Source organism: Elephantulus edwardii, unplaced genomic scaffold (genome assembly GCF_000299155.1).
Source record: "Elephantulus edwardii isolate Elephantulus edwardi_28Jun2011 unplaced genomic scaffold, EleEdw1.0 scaffold00118, whole genome shotgun sequence".
NCBI classification, from domain to species: domain Eukaryota; kingdom Metazoa; phylum Chordata; class Mammalia; order Macroscelidea; family Macroscelididae; genus Elephantulus; species Elephantulus edwardii.
Genome location: NW_006399868.1, coordinates 3,294,687 through 3,306,679, shown reverse-complemented (window position 1 = coordinate 3,306,679; position 11,993 = coordinate 3,294,687). Strand labels below are relative to the sequence as shown.

The 11,993-nt window shown below is 42.0% G+C and overlaps 1 protein-coding gene across 1 annotated transcript in view; it reads right to left on the bottom strand.

Annotated features, from left to right (window-relative positions):
* PHLPP1 (PH domain and leucine rich repeat protein phosphatase 1) overlaps window positions 1–11,993 on the bottom strand; it is a 307,243-nt gene that overhangs the window by 42,173 nt on the left and 253,077 nt on the right. The window contains exons 10-12 of the mRNA XM_006892758.1: window positions 11,064–11,266; window positions 9,102–9,162; window positions 5,331–5,426 (exon numbers count right to left, since the gene is read on the bottom strand). Coding sequence (XP_006892820.1) covers window positions 5,331–5,426; window positions 9,102–9,162; window positions 11,064–11,266 — 360 coding nt within the window. The remainder of the gene's footprint in view (window positions 1–5,330; window positions 5,427–9,101; window positions 9,163–11,063; window positions 11,267–11,993) is intronic.

Below are 11,993 nucleotides of genomic sequence, written 5' to 3'. Positions count from 1 at the left end.
TACATTCCACTATGCAACCTTAATTGTGGACTCTTGTGCACATTTTAGTATTTTCTTAGCAACACCCTCTTACTGGTACCGTGTGCATTCTCCACGACAATGTGACTTTCTCGAGAGCTCTCCTCATTTCCTTCAGAGCCTTCGTCATAAACGCCTGGGTGTCCACAATCCTATCAGTAGTCTCTTCAAGACAAGCCAAGCATTTACTCCTTAGCTTTAAAACCCTTTCAGCCTTAGGGGAGCTCTGGGGGCCTAGTGGCAGGAAGCTGCACTGCAATCCCAGAGGTAAACAGTTCAAATCCACCAGATGCTTTGCTGGAGAAGGAGGAGCAATCTCCTTCTGTACCAGTCAGATCTGATTTGACGGTACACACACACAAAATAATAATTTTGTTTTTTAAAAAAAAAAACCCCAAAACCAAAAACCCTTTCAGTCTTGAATTCTAAACTGTTTCCACATTTTAGGTATCTGTTAGATCAGAACCCTATACTCTTCTGGTACCAAATACTTCAGTTCCCTAGTGCTGCTATAACACAATGACCACAGTGAGTGGCTTTAACAAAAAGAATTCATTTTCTCTCAGCAGTTGTTGTTACATGCCCTTGAGTATGACTCCAGTGACTCTGGTGTTCCTGGGAACAGCATCTCTGAACCCTGCCCTGTCCTGCGCCATCCTCACCTTCCCTGATGAACCTAAATTCACTGTCACAGGCACTGTGTCAACCCACATCCTCACAGCTGAGGAGGCGAGAAGCTGACTTCCGGGTGCCTGCTCTAGGGGAAGGATTTCTGCGCAGGCTCTCGGGGGGAGGCCTAGGCCTCTCCTGAACTTGGGCTTCTAGGCAGTCTTCAAGCAGTCTGAGCGCTCTTCCCACACCTCTGTCCTTCTCGCTTACTGAACGTCTTATATTTCAAATGAGATCAATTCAAGATACATCTTATATTAATCCTGCCTCATTTACAGAACAAGGAAAAATCCATTTTCAAATGAGATTATAAGCACAGACATAGAGGTCAGAATTTGGCATCATAGTTTTGAGGAACAAAATCAAATTTCTAATGTCAGGTTGAGATATCAATGGGGACAGAGAGATGTTCCAGAGAGGCCATTCAGTCGGTTATGATGGGCGCTCGGGGCTTTGTAATATCAGTTCAATAATTCAGGATTCATGTAATCGTTTTAAGATCTTGCTGGGCCTGAGGTATGCTTTCGGATTCATACTCGGTGGCATGGGGTTACCTGTTATTTTCTCATTTATTTTTTCTTTAATACAAGATAACTAGAGGATAGATATAAATCCTTATCTTGATTTTTCCTGATAGAAACTAGATCGGTTAAGCTCCAGGAAGAATATTAAATGTGTATTATCACAGGATTTAGTTCAGCTCTCCTGAATACAATCTAAGCATCTCAATATTTTCTTTTCCTTTTAGCTTATTTCCACTGCCAAATATCCATTTCTGCTTTATCAAAGCCTTCACTTACCTTATTTAGATAAACAAAGCTTGATTATTAAATTATTCTCTAATGAATCTCTGCCTTGCCTGAGTATTACATGATGAGAGGGCTGATACAAACAGTGTGCAACTAATCAGCCCCAGAAAAGAGAAAACAATGCACACTTTCATCTGTTAAAAACACAACATGAGTACACAGACAGAAAGAATGTTTCATTCTTTGACAATAGAGCATTTGGGGTTTGCTTTGAATAAGTATTTGTTTGGATTTTTCTTTTTCTTTCTTTCTTTCTTTTTTTTTTTTTAAAAAGCCTGTAAGAAGTGCATGGCAAATCTAAGATTGATTAACTTTGAGGGAAACCAGGTAAAAATCAGTCACCTTGCATTTGTTTAACTGTTTGTATACAGAATACCTTTTCAATAGCCTATTAGGGAAAAAAGAATAGTTCATCTCACAGTGCTATCTGTTGGTTTGAGAGGCAGGTACCCATAAAAGACGCCATTTGTCACACAAAAATTTAACATGAGATGCCAGAGTTCAACACACTCCATTTTTCTTGAGGTTGGTACAGTCTTACTGACCAGTTCACAAATCCTTTAGTGACTAAGGGGAGGGGGGTACGTGTGCAGGGGCAGTTAGAAAGGGGGTAGAGATAAAAAAGCAGGAAAGATAAGGTGAAGCTTTTCTGCAACTTTTAAATTTACATCAGGAGTAGCCTATTTGCACTGTGGTTGATTTTCTAAAAGGGATGGACACATGGGTGAGCAAACAGAGATGCATATAGACAGGGAGGCAGACTTGCATGTGCACGTGTGCGTACACACACACACACACACACACACACACACACACACACACACTTTCTCTCTCTCTCATCCACACCCCCCCACACACACTCGTATTCCACAGGGTACATTTCCAAAATCTCTCTCTGGAAAATGCTAATAGGTGTTCTGGGTCTATTAGTCTAAATAACACAACACTCCATGTCAGAGAGTATTTTCAAATGGGTGATGAAATTTATAGGTACAATGTGCAGCTAAGGAAGTAAGTGAAATTAGAGAAGTCTTCCTAGGACCTGGGGAGTTCCCGTGAGTGTGGAATCCAGGGGCCTCAGGAAGGTAGGACAGCTGCCTCCTCCGTCCCAGGCAACTCACAGCCTGAGGAACCAATGGGAGGCGGCTGTGATCAGAAAGGCTCAGTGACAAAGTTCTGAGTCCCTCTGGGCATTTAACTCTGATTTCTTTTATAACAGCTGTATTCTAATACAGATATTAGATTGTTATATTAATCCACTACAAACAAAGTCAGATTATCCAATAAGCCAGGTAAGCATGAGTTTACATGTGATCATCTACTAATCTGTAGTAAATCCCCATTTTCACATCAGCCTCTGTGCCCCTAGGGAGGACTGGCCTGTGTTTCTCTCACAGCCCGAAAGCACCTGCTTTCAGAAGTCGAGTCTTTTTTCAGATGTACAAGCTCTGACGGGGACAGAGTACCAATAAATAAGGTGAGTATTAACTGACTTACTAATTGTAGTGATCAATTAGTTCACCACAAACATTTACTACAGATTAGTAATTAAACACAATAAGCTTTTGCTTACTTTGTTTATTGGACAAACTGCCCCTAAACAGAATTAAAATGTAAGGCCCATATGCGATTTAAAGTGTTTTGGCAGTTACATTAAAACAACGTAAGATAAAACTGGTGGATTAACTTTTATAGGCTATTTTAACCCAATATTTCTCAAATATTATCACTTTATCATTCAATTAACATAAAAGACTGCTAATGATACATGCCATGGTCTTTGCAATTGCTTACTATGCATCAGAGAGCTGGAGAATGACTAGAGATGATAAAAGGAGAATTGACATCTTTGAACTGTGGTGCTGGAGAAGATTACTGAATATACCATGGGCTGCTAAGAGAACAAACAGGTTTGTCCTGGAGTGGGTGAAACCAGAATGCTCCTTAGAGGCAAGGATTCTGAAGCTTCATCTGACATACTTTGGACATGTTGCAAGGAGGGATCAGTCCTTGGAGAGGGACGTCATGCTTGGGAGGATGGAGGAACAGCATAGGAGAGAAAGACCCTCGATGAGATGGATTGATTCAGTGACTGGGGTAATGGGGTAGGTGTGTCAAAGACATCGAGATTGGCACAGGATAGATCAGGTTTAGGGCTGTTGTACTTAGGGTCACTATGAGTCACAGGTGTCTCGATGGCACATAACAACAACAACAACAATGAGATATTTGTCTCCAGTATGCATTTTATACTTAAAGTAAGTCTCAGTTAGGATGGTCCTATTTCTAGATCTCGATAGCCCCATGTGGCTGGGGGCTACCATACTGGACAGAACTCTTACACATGTGCCAAGCTACCCACATATGGGTATGTCATGATTATTGTTCTTTATAATAGAAAAATACAGATCACATAGCTGTAAGAATCATGCCTCAAAAGAAAAGACTGATTCTGAAATGTAAATATATTTTTACAGTACAATGAATTGGATGCATCTGGCTGCATACAGCTAGGCAAATCAGTGGACTTCTTGCTATGCGATGATTGGCTGCAGACAGTGGAAAGAGTAGACTTGAGCTGCCGAAAACGGTAGCAATCAGCCATAACCGACTATTTAATCATCCATTTAAGTATGGAATTGAGTTCTTCAGCCATACTAGCCTTGTTTAAAGTAACTAAAAGGGACGGACGGCCAGCATATACCATAATGGGCCATCTTCACAGATAGTTCTACAGGACAGCACTGAGATGAATGTTCTTGTGGTAATTAAGGGTACAGTCAAAACCCCAAATCACTGCCATTCAGTCTCTCCTAACTCACAGCTGAGCCCCAGTGTGTTTCCAAGGCTGCTAACATCATGAGAAAAGACAACCCATCTTTCTTCAGGGGTGAATGGCTGATTCGAACGGCCACATAAGTGCTGCCGTTGGGCTAGCCAGGCAACCACTCATAAATTATCCTACCAGAGCTCCCTCAGGCCTGGCCACCAAGAGTCAACTGCACCTTGTTCTATCTCCTCCGTGTGAGTCACTCACTGCCTCTGGAAACCAGCCAGAGGGTCAGCTGTGGGTCGGTTCCGACTTGACAGGACACAACCACCACGAGTAACCTAAAAAGTAAGATCCTTCTCTGTATCTGTGGAAATTGGAAACTACATTCCATGACTATGGAACACAACAGTTAAAAATTATGATGTTAAAAAATAATAAAAGCATCCATGCTGTTGTTGTAGACTGCTGTGTTGACTATGACTCAAAGTGACCCTGCGAACAGCCCTGAGCCCTGTCCTATGCCGAGCCAATCTCATCACCCCGACACACCTGCCCCACTGTCACAGCCACTGTGTTAATCTATCTCATTATAGCAATAAGAGAAAGAAATCAAAGTGGTAAGCCCTGTGATTCCAAAGTTTCCAATAAGAAAAAAGAATCTAGCTTCTTTTTTTTAGAAATCTAATGGTTATAATAAATAGTCCTTTCCAAGGTTAAGTTTGAGGGAAAAGATTCAAAGGATCTGAGAGTCAATGGATACAAGTGGCAGATTCAGAAACAACTAAGATTCCCGAAGTGAGCCTATCACATTATGTGTCAAGTCTGTGACCATGTCGACAGGCACTGGCCCTGCCTGGCCAAGAGTCACAGCCTCACTCTGTGTCCCAGGGCATGAAAGGACCTTGTATCGTGAAAGGAACACAGGAAGGAAGACACTAACGACTGTTTTTAAACAAACTGTGGTGGTTCACCGGAACAAGTTAAACATGGAATCAGTATTTATTTATTTTTTTTTTAAATTAACTCATTTGAGACTCAGTCCCTTGATGGGCAATACTCACCGTGCAGGGAGCTCACATATTTGATTATGGCCAATATCCAAAACCTCCAGCTTCCGGCTCTCACACACCCACTCAGGCACGTTCTCTAAGTGGTTCCTGGAGAAGAGAAAAACTTGTTAAAAAAAAAAAAGGAAACTGTCTTAGGGGTGGTTCTAAAAATAACTACAAAGAATAAATAAATTGTAACGTGACAAGCCAAATCAGAGTCATCATAAATCAAAAGGGCACGTGTGTTCATCTTCAACTGGAAGTTAGATGAAGTATGATATGGGAAAAGAAATAAAGAAGATGAAGGGTGGGGTATTCGTTACATCACCTACATTCTCTCTAAATTCTCTCTAAAGTAGAAAACCCAGGACCCCTGACCTAAAATGTTTAACCGCAAACACAGTTAAAGGTTATTGTTAGGTGCCATCGAGTTGACTGTGACTCATAACGACCTTGTGAATGACAGACCTGAACCCTTCCTAATCTTACACCATCCCCACTGTCTGATACACACGAGCCCAAGGCTACAGTCAGAGTCAGTCCATCTCATTGAGGGTAAGGGAAGATGCCCTATACACACACATATGTTTACGTAACACATGCCAGTTAATAGCCAAGTAGCACAATAAAGTTTTATTTTTAAATCTGCCATTTCACTCTGGACATTAAAACCGACAGGTCCTTGGAGAGGGACATCATGCTTGGTCGGGTAGAGGGACGGTGCAGGAGGGGAAGGCCCTCTATGAGGTGGATTGATTCAGTGACTGGGATAATCGGGATGGGAGTGTCAGAGACAGTGTGATTGGCACAGGATAGAGCAGAGTTTAGGGCTGTTGTACATAGGGTTGCTATGAGTCACAAGCGACTCAATGGCACATAACAACAACAACAAAAATTTTAACTGATTTCATGAAAGCAGTGCCATCATAAATAAGAATATGAAGAGGTACAAAGACAATTTTTTTAATAAAAAGTCATGGTCAAGTTGATTCCAAATCCTGGAGACCAATAAATGTCAAAGGAGAACTATTCACTGGGTTTCTAATGGATGTTTTCCAAATATTCAAGATTGGATAGCTGAAACTATTTACGTGGCCGTTAGACGGTAATTATAATTACCAGACACAAGTGAACAAAAACATAGTGACTTTAAGTGTAAATTGAGTAAGTAGTAAACTTAGACAAACTTACTGTATTAGAGTCTCTTATGATCATTTCAAAATATGGGAAGCAATCAAAAGATGTCAAGTTCAGATTATCTACAATGGTACGTGTATCATGATTGGTGCTGCTCTGTGCTGTCGAGTCAGAACTGACTCACACAGCTCACTCTCCAGCAGGTTTTCAGGGGCTTTAAACTGCACGGAGGAGCTGTCCGTATTTCTCCCATGGAGCAGCTGGTGGATTCGAACTTTCCCCTGTGGCTTGGCAGAGTAACTTCTTACCACTAAGCCACCAAGGTGTTTTAATGGAAAAACTGATAACATAACACACTTAGGGAACTTAAGTTTTGAATAAAAACATAATTCTGCCATATAAACACTATTTGTCATTTTGCTCCAGCATGGTTTAGTTCTTGTATATTGTTTAAAAACATATACCACTTGGGACAAGAATTAGACCAAGCTGGAGCAGATGACAACGAAGTGTAATGTCTGTGTGAGGCAGAACTATGTTTTATTTAAAACTCATGTTCTTAAAGTGTGATATTCTATCCATTTTTCTATTAAAAAATAGAAATAGAAGGCATGACTTTCTGCTTAGTATTTATACAAGCAGACATGGGTCCAGCTCTGATGATCTCAAGACAGACTGGGGCGAAATTACCCTTCAGTGTAAGGAACCTGAAAAGAAGAGAATTCAAACATCTGTAAGTGAAGAATCACCAGAACCTTTGACTTTGAGACTCTGAAGACGTGGTAGGGAGCTCTGGTGGTGGGGTCCACGGGCAGTTATGATGCCGACCCCAAGGAGGCCCCTCTCTGGCAGCTCGTACCCACCAGCAGCAGCTCAGAAGAAAGATCAGTTCCTCCTGTGAGAGTTACAGCCTCAGAAACCTGACAGAGGATCAGCTGGGAGTCTGGACCGACTGTCTTATGTAGCTTCGTTCATAAAGATTTTCTTCTTAAAAATAGACTGACAGAATGACTGTAACAGTGGGTGTGAGTACATCAGAAACAGTGAAGATCGCAGTGTGTCAGGCAAGGTTCAAATCTAGTGTTTACAGGGCCACTATGAGTTGTAGTTGGCTCAGGGGCCCCTGACAACAAATAAGGGGTCTCAGAGTATCAATGATTAAGAACAGGCTACTAACCAAAAGGTCACTGGTTCAAACCCACCAGCCATTCATTTGGAGAAAAGTGAGGTAGCCTGCCTCTCTGTTTCTATGAAAGTCACAGCCTTGGAAAGCTGTGGTTGTACTGTAACTCTCTTCTGCCAGGCGGGACTGACTGCACGGCATCTGGGTTTGGACGTTATTTAAAAGACTCTGCAAGCATGTTGACCGGTGACAGTTGAGTCCTGATAAAACTAGAAATGCACATATACAGTAAGAGGAGGGTGAAACAGAGTCACATGAGGGCTCTCAGGGGACTCCCAAAGTCCCAGGGCCTGGGAGCAGGCAGCCTGAGAAACAATTACCAAGCAAGACAACAGCAATTAAGCGGCAGACTTCAGGACACGCCTGATGTAAGAGCGTCCCGTTTGGTCTCACTCAGGGGTTTCAAGAGGAATCTTTTGCTGATTATAAGAAAAATAGTTCCACTCTGTTGCCAAGCCTGAAGTACATCTGTTCATGATATTTCTGTGCACCCATGTATGTAAAACCCATCCTGGTACTGTTCTTATTAAAAAGATAGAAATAATAATACACAGACTGATAGGGGAAAAAAGTAGGGCAACTTGACTAGGTCATTTGATGAAATTTAAAAAAATCAACTGTCTTGCACATATTTAGTGGGAAGTGTCTGATATGCAATTCTTAAAAGATTTTGTAATTAAAAGTAACGAAATTTAAATCTTAGTTTAAAAAATACTGGCAAATTCATATACAATTATGATTGAGTATATCATTAAAATAACTATATGTTCATGACAAAAGATAAATTCCGTGTATGACAAATTATACTGAAATGGGTCAACAGTTGTGAACTCAAAGGGGCCGCACTTAGTTAAAAAATTTTGGGGTATTTTCTTTCGTATTGCCTTCAAAGTGTCTCCAATTCGGTGTTAAACTTAGTAAAGTTTGCTTTGTGTAGATGAATGCTACAGTCAGAGTTAGGGGACAACTCCTATCTTTGTGGGAAGAGGTATAAACATGACAGGCTACTAGAGGTGAATTTGTCTACGAAAGGAGGGCGATCAGCCGGCTCACAAATAAGCTTAGAAATGAGGGCCTTCAGGCTTAATGAGCATTTTTTAGAAACTCATTTTCTTCAAATTTTACACTATGAAGAAGAGAATTAATTTTGTTCTTTCCCTAGCCAGCTAACAATCATAAATGCTCTTTTTAAAGGTTATGCTTCAGGGACTACAAATACAACAAAACAATAAAGGGGGGAGGGGAAACATCAAAGAAATAAAGTCTAATATGGTTTTTAAAAATGAGCTTTCATCATTTCAAGGAATGACACCAAAACACTGTTAATACAACTGGAGAGCAAACGGATCTTCTAACTCTAGCCCAGAGCTAGAGTTCCAAATTAGTGACATTTGGATATTTCTAGTTTGACCCACAGAATATTCAAAACTCTAAGGCGCTACGTGACTTTTCTGACCCCTTACCTTGAAACATCCATGTAGGACAGATAATTTGGAACTGGGTAAACATCAAGTTGAACAAGTTCTAGGAGAAACAAACAAAAAACCAAAACAAAACATTACTATTCAAGTGACACAGAGACTCCATTGGTATGGCCAAGGCCTCCACTGTGCTTGATTTCCCATTGTTGACTTAGTTTAGGAAGGACAATACATCCATTTGTTCACCAGGAAGTGAAGAGAACTTCTCATTCAATCACAAGGTCTTATTCAGAGACTAAAATAGATGACTCATTCCACTTGCCTACCTCTTTTCAATCCACTTCTTGTGGCCCTTCTCTTGTCATGCACGCTAAATGACAGCCTGAAGATGAACCGAAAGGACATCAGCTTTTTAATATGCTAGGTTCTTTCAGTAAAACCAAATGCATCTTGGCTTTATGGCCTCCTACACTCTCCTGAGACAGTTCCTCCCAAGACAAATGGCCTTCTCTGCTCAAATCTCATTACCCTTTCTCAAGCCTTTCTGTATGTACTGTGACACCACCGTCCACACTTCGGGTTTCTAGGACAGCCAGATGACCTCCTGCCTCTCTAAACCAGTAATTCACTAAACCAGCCCTTCCTTCTCCTCGTTCTTGTATCTGGCTGCCTGCCTTGGTCTCATCCAACTCTTGAAGGGTTTGTCCACTTTTGATGGCAGATCTGCCTTTTATTTCTTTAAATCAAGAACAACGTTTCTGATTTAGTTTCTTGATTCTTCCTAAAATGCTTCCCAGGAGAGTTTTTCCATTCCATTCCCACACACCACTGCACTGCAAATTCTCATCACTTCAGACCCACACACTCACTCAGACTCTCGGGCTGTGGGTGCATAACCCCCTCTCCTCCCGTAAGGACATTCACGTTAGCAGCTGTGATGTATCACGTCCAGCACCCTTTGCCCTGCTTAAAAATCTCCACCTGCTTCCACTGCCTTTCTGGTGACGAGTCCGATGCGTCATCCTCTGACACCACCTCTGGGAGATCGCTCCCTGTCATCTCCTAAATGCACATCTTCATGCAGAAGTGCGCCCCTTTACCCACGTTCTGAGGTTTCCCCCGATTCTTCATGCCTCTTGGTGCCCCTCACCCGATCCCAACCTCCAGGGCTGGGCCAAACTCATTACACCAGATCTAAATACTAGTTACTTGAGGATTGGCTACTTTCCCCAATGTGATGACATTTAAATAATCATTTAAAAAGTAGCTCAAGCACTGTTCTCTATATACAAGTGCTCAGTCTCCGCTGGACTTATCGCAGTAGTTATTACAGGCCCTTGACCACAGAGAGCCTGTGAATGACAGATGTGAACCCTGTCCAATCCTGTCCATCTGCATCCACTTGTTTTCATTTCGTTCTTTAACTTAGGGATTGAGATCTTTACCTTAAAATATGTTCAAGTGAGCTGGGCTTTTCTTGGAACTACCATAATCTCTAAATACCCAGGAGGAAATATAAAAAAGTAAGAGTGTTGCTCTAAAGAGTACCCTTGCGGATATATAATTCAGATTTATCTTAAGGGAAGTTCCTTTTTTCAATGCAGCTTGAAACCAGATACTTTGAATAGAATCTAAACTGGACTTTTCTTTAACCGTTCAAATAAGAGTTTAAATCAGGATTTCACATTTATCGCTCTAACAAGGTAGTTGAAAACAGTACATTTCCCCCATTCTTTAAGCATGAGAGCCAAGTCGGAAGAGGGAGTAACTTAATTTAATGATGTTATTTTTATAAGAAAAAAGCAAAGCACAACTGAAGAGTCACAGTTTCCTTTTTGATCTGATTCCTTTAAATATCACACCTCCTCCTCTTATGACTTTTATCACAGCAAAATTTGACACTTACTTTATTAAAAGGAGGAGAGGAAATTCAAAGACTGTGGATGATTCTGGGCAAATTCTTGGAGCCAAAAAAGAAACTTTGATGTGGTCTCTGCTACATACCATTGCAAGAGGCGTAGAGTGCTTTTAGGAAATAGCCACAGATGTTCAAGGTCAGCAGTTGATTCCTTTCACAGTGCAAAACTTCAATGTTGTTGAAAATCATAGCATCGAGATCACTAAGTTTATTGTCACGCAGGTCGAGCTGAGTGACGTGCTGGAGAAAGTCCACTTCATCTGCTTCCACCTTCTTAATTACGTTCAACCTGGAGAAGGAAAAGGACAGTAAATGAGGGGACAGTTAAGGGCAGGGCTTGTGAGCACGCAGCCACGCCCTGAGATGGCAGGGCAAGGACCAAGGGTTAGGCTCTCAGTAGCTTCTTTAATCCCAGACTTTGGCTGGATTCTCTGGCAACTCTTAACTTTCAACTCCACGAGGTTTCATCTGAGGCTAGGCTCGGTCAAGATGGCCAGAAAAGGAACAAGGAGACTGAGTTCACCTTAATTCATCTCAAGAGGAAATAAAATCAACTCTGGCACTTGTTTCCACAGGAGCTGGCTGAGAAAGGTGTGACACCACAGCGGAAGGGACGTGAGAACCAGAACCCAGAGTGGCCCACCACACACATCGTAGCCCCGGGTGGGGGCATTCAAGGAAGAAGGCAGGGAGGTTAGCAGGTGGAGCTGTCACACTGAAGGCAGGAATAAAGGCTGCGTGGACAGAAAGAAATGACTGGGGCGCTCATACGGGGCATCTGCACTGGGAACGCAGCACACAGCTCTCAGCTGGCTCAGGACCAAGGGCGGGTTACCAAAGCCAGCCTCGTCTTTAAAACACTGCCGGAACAATCACGAGGCACAGAAAGCTGAAGTCTGGCCTCTAGGATTCACTGAGCAGCCCAAGATGAAGGGCGGTAGTGGGTGTGCTGACAGTTCAGGGGTTCACTGAGAAACGCAAAGTGAAGGGCAGTAGTGGGGTGCTGACAGTTCAGG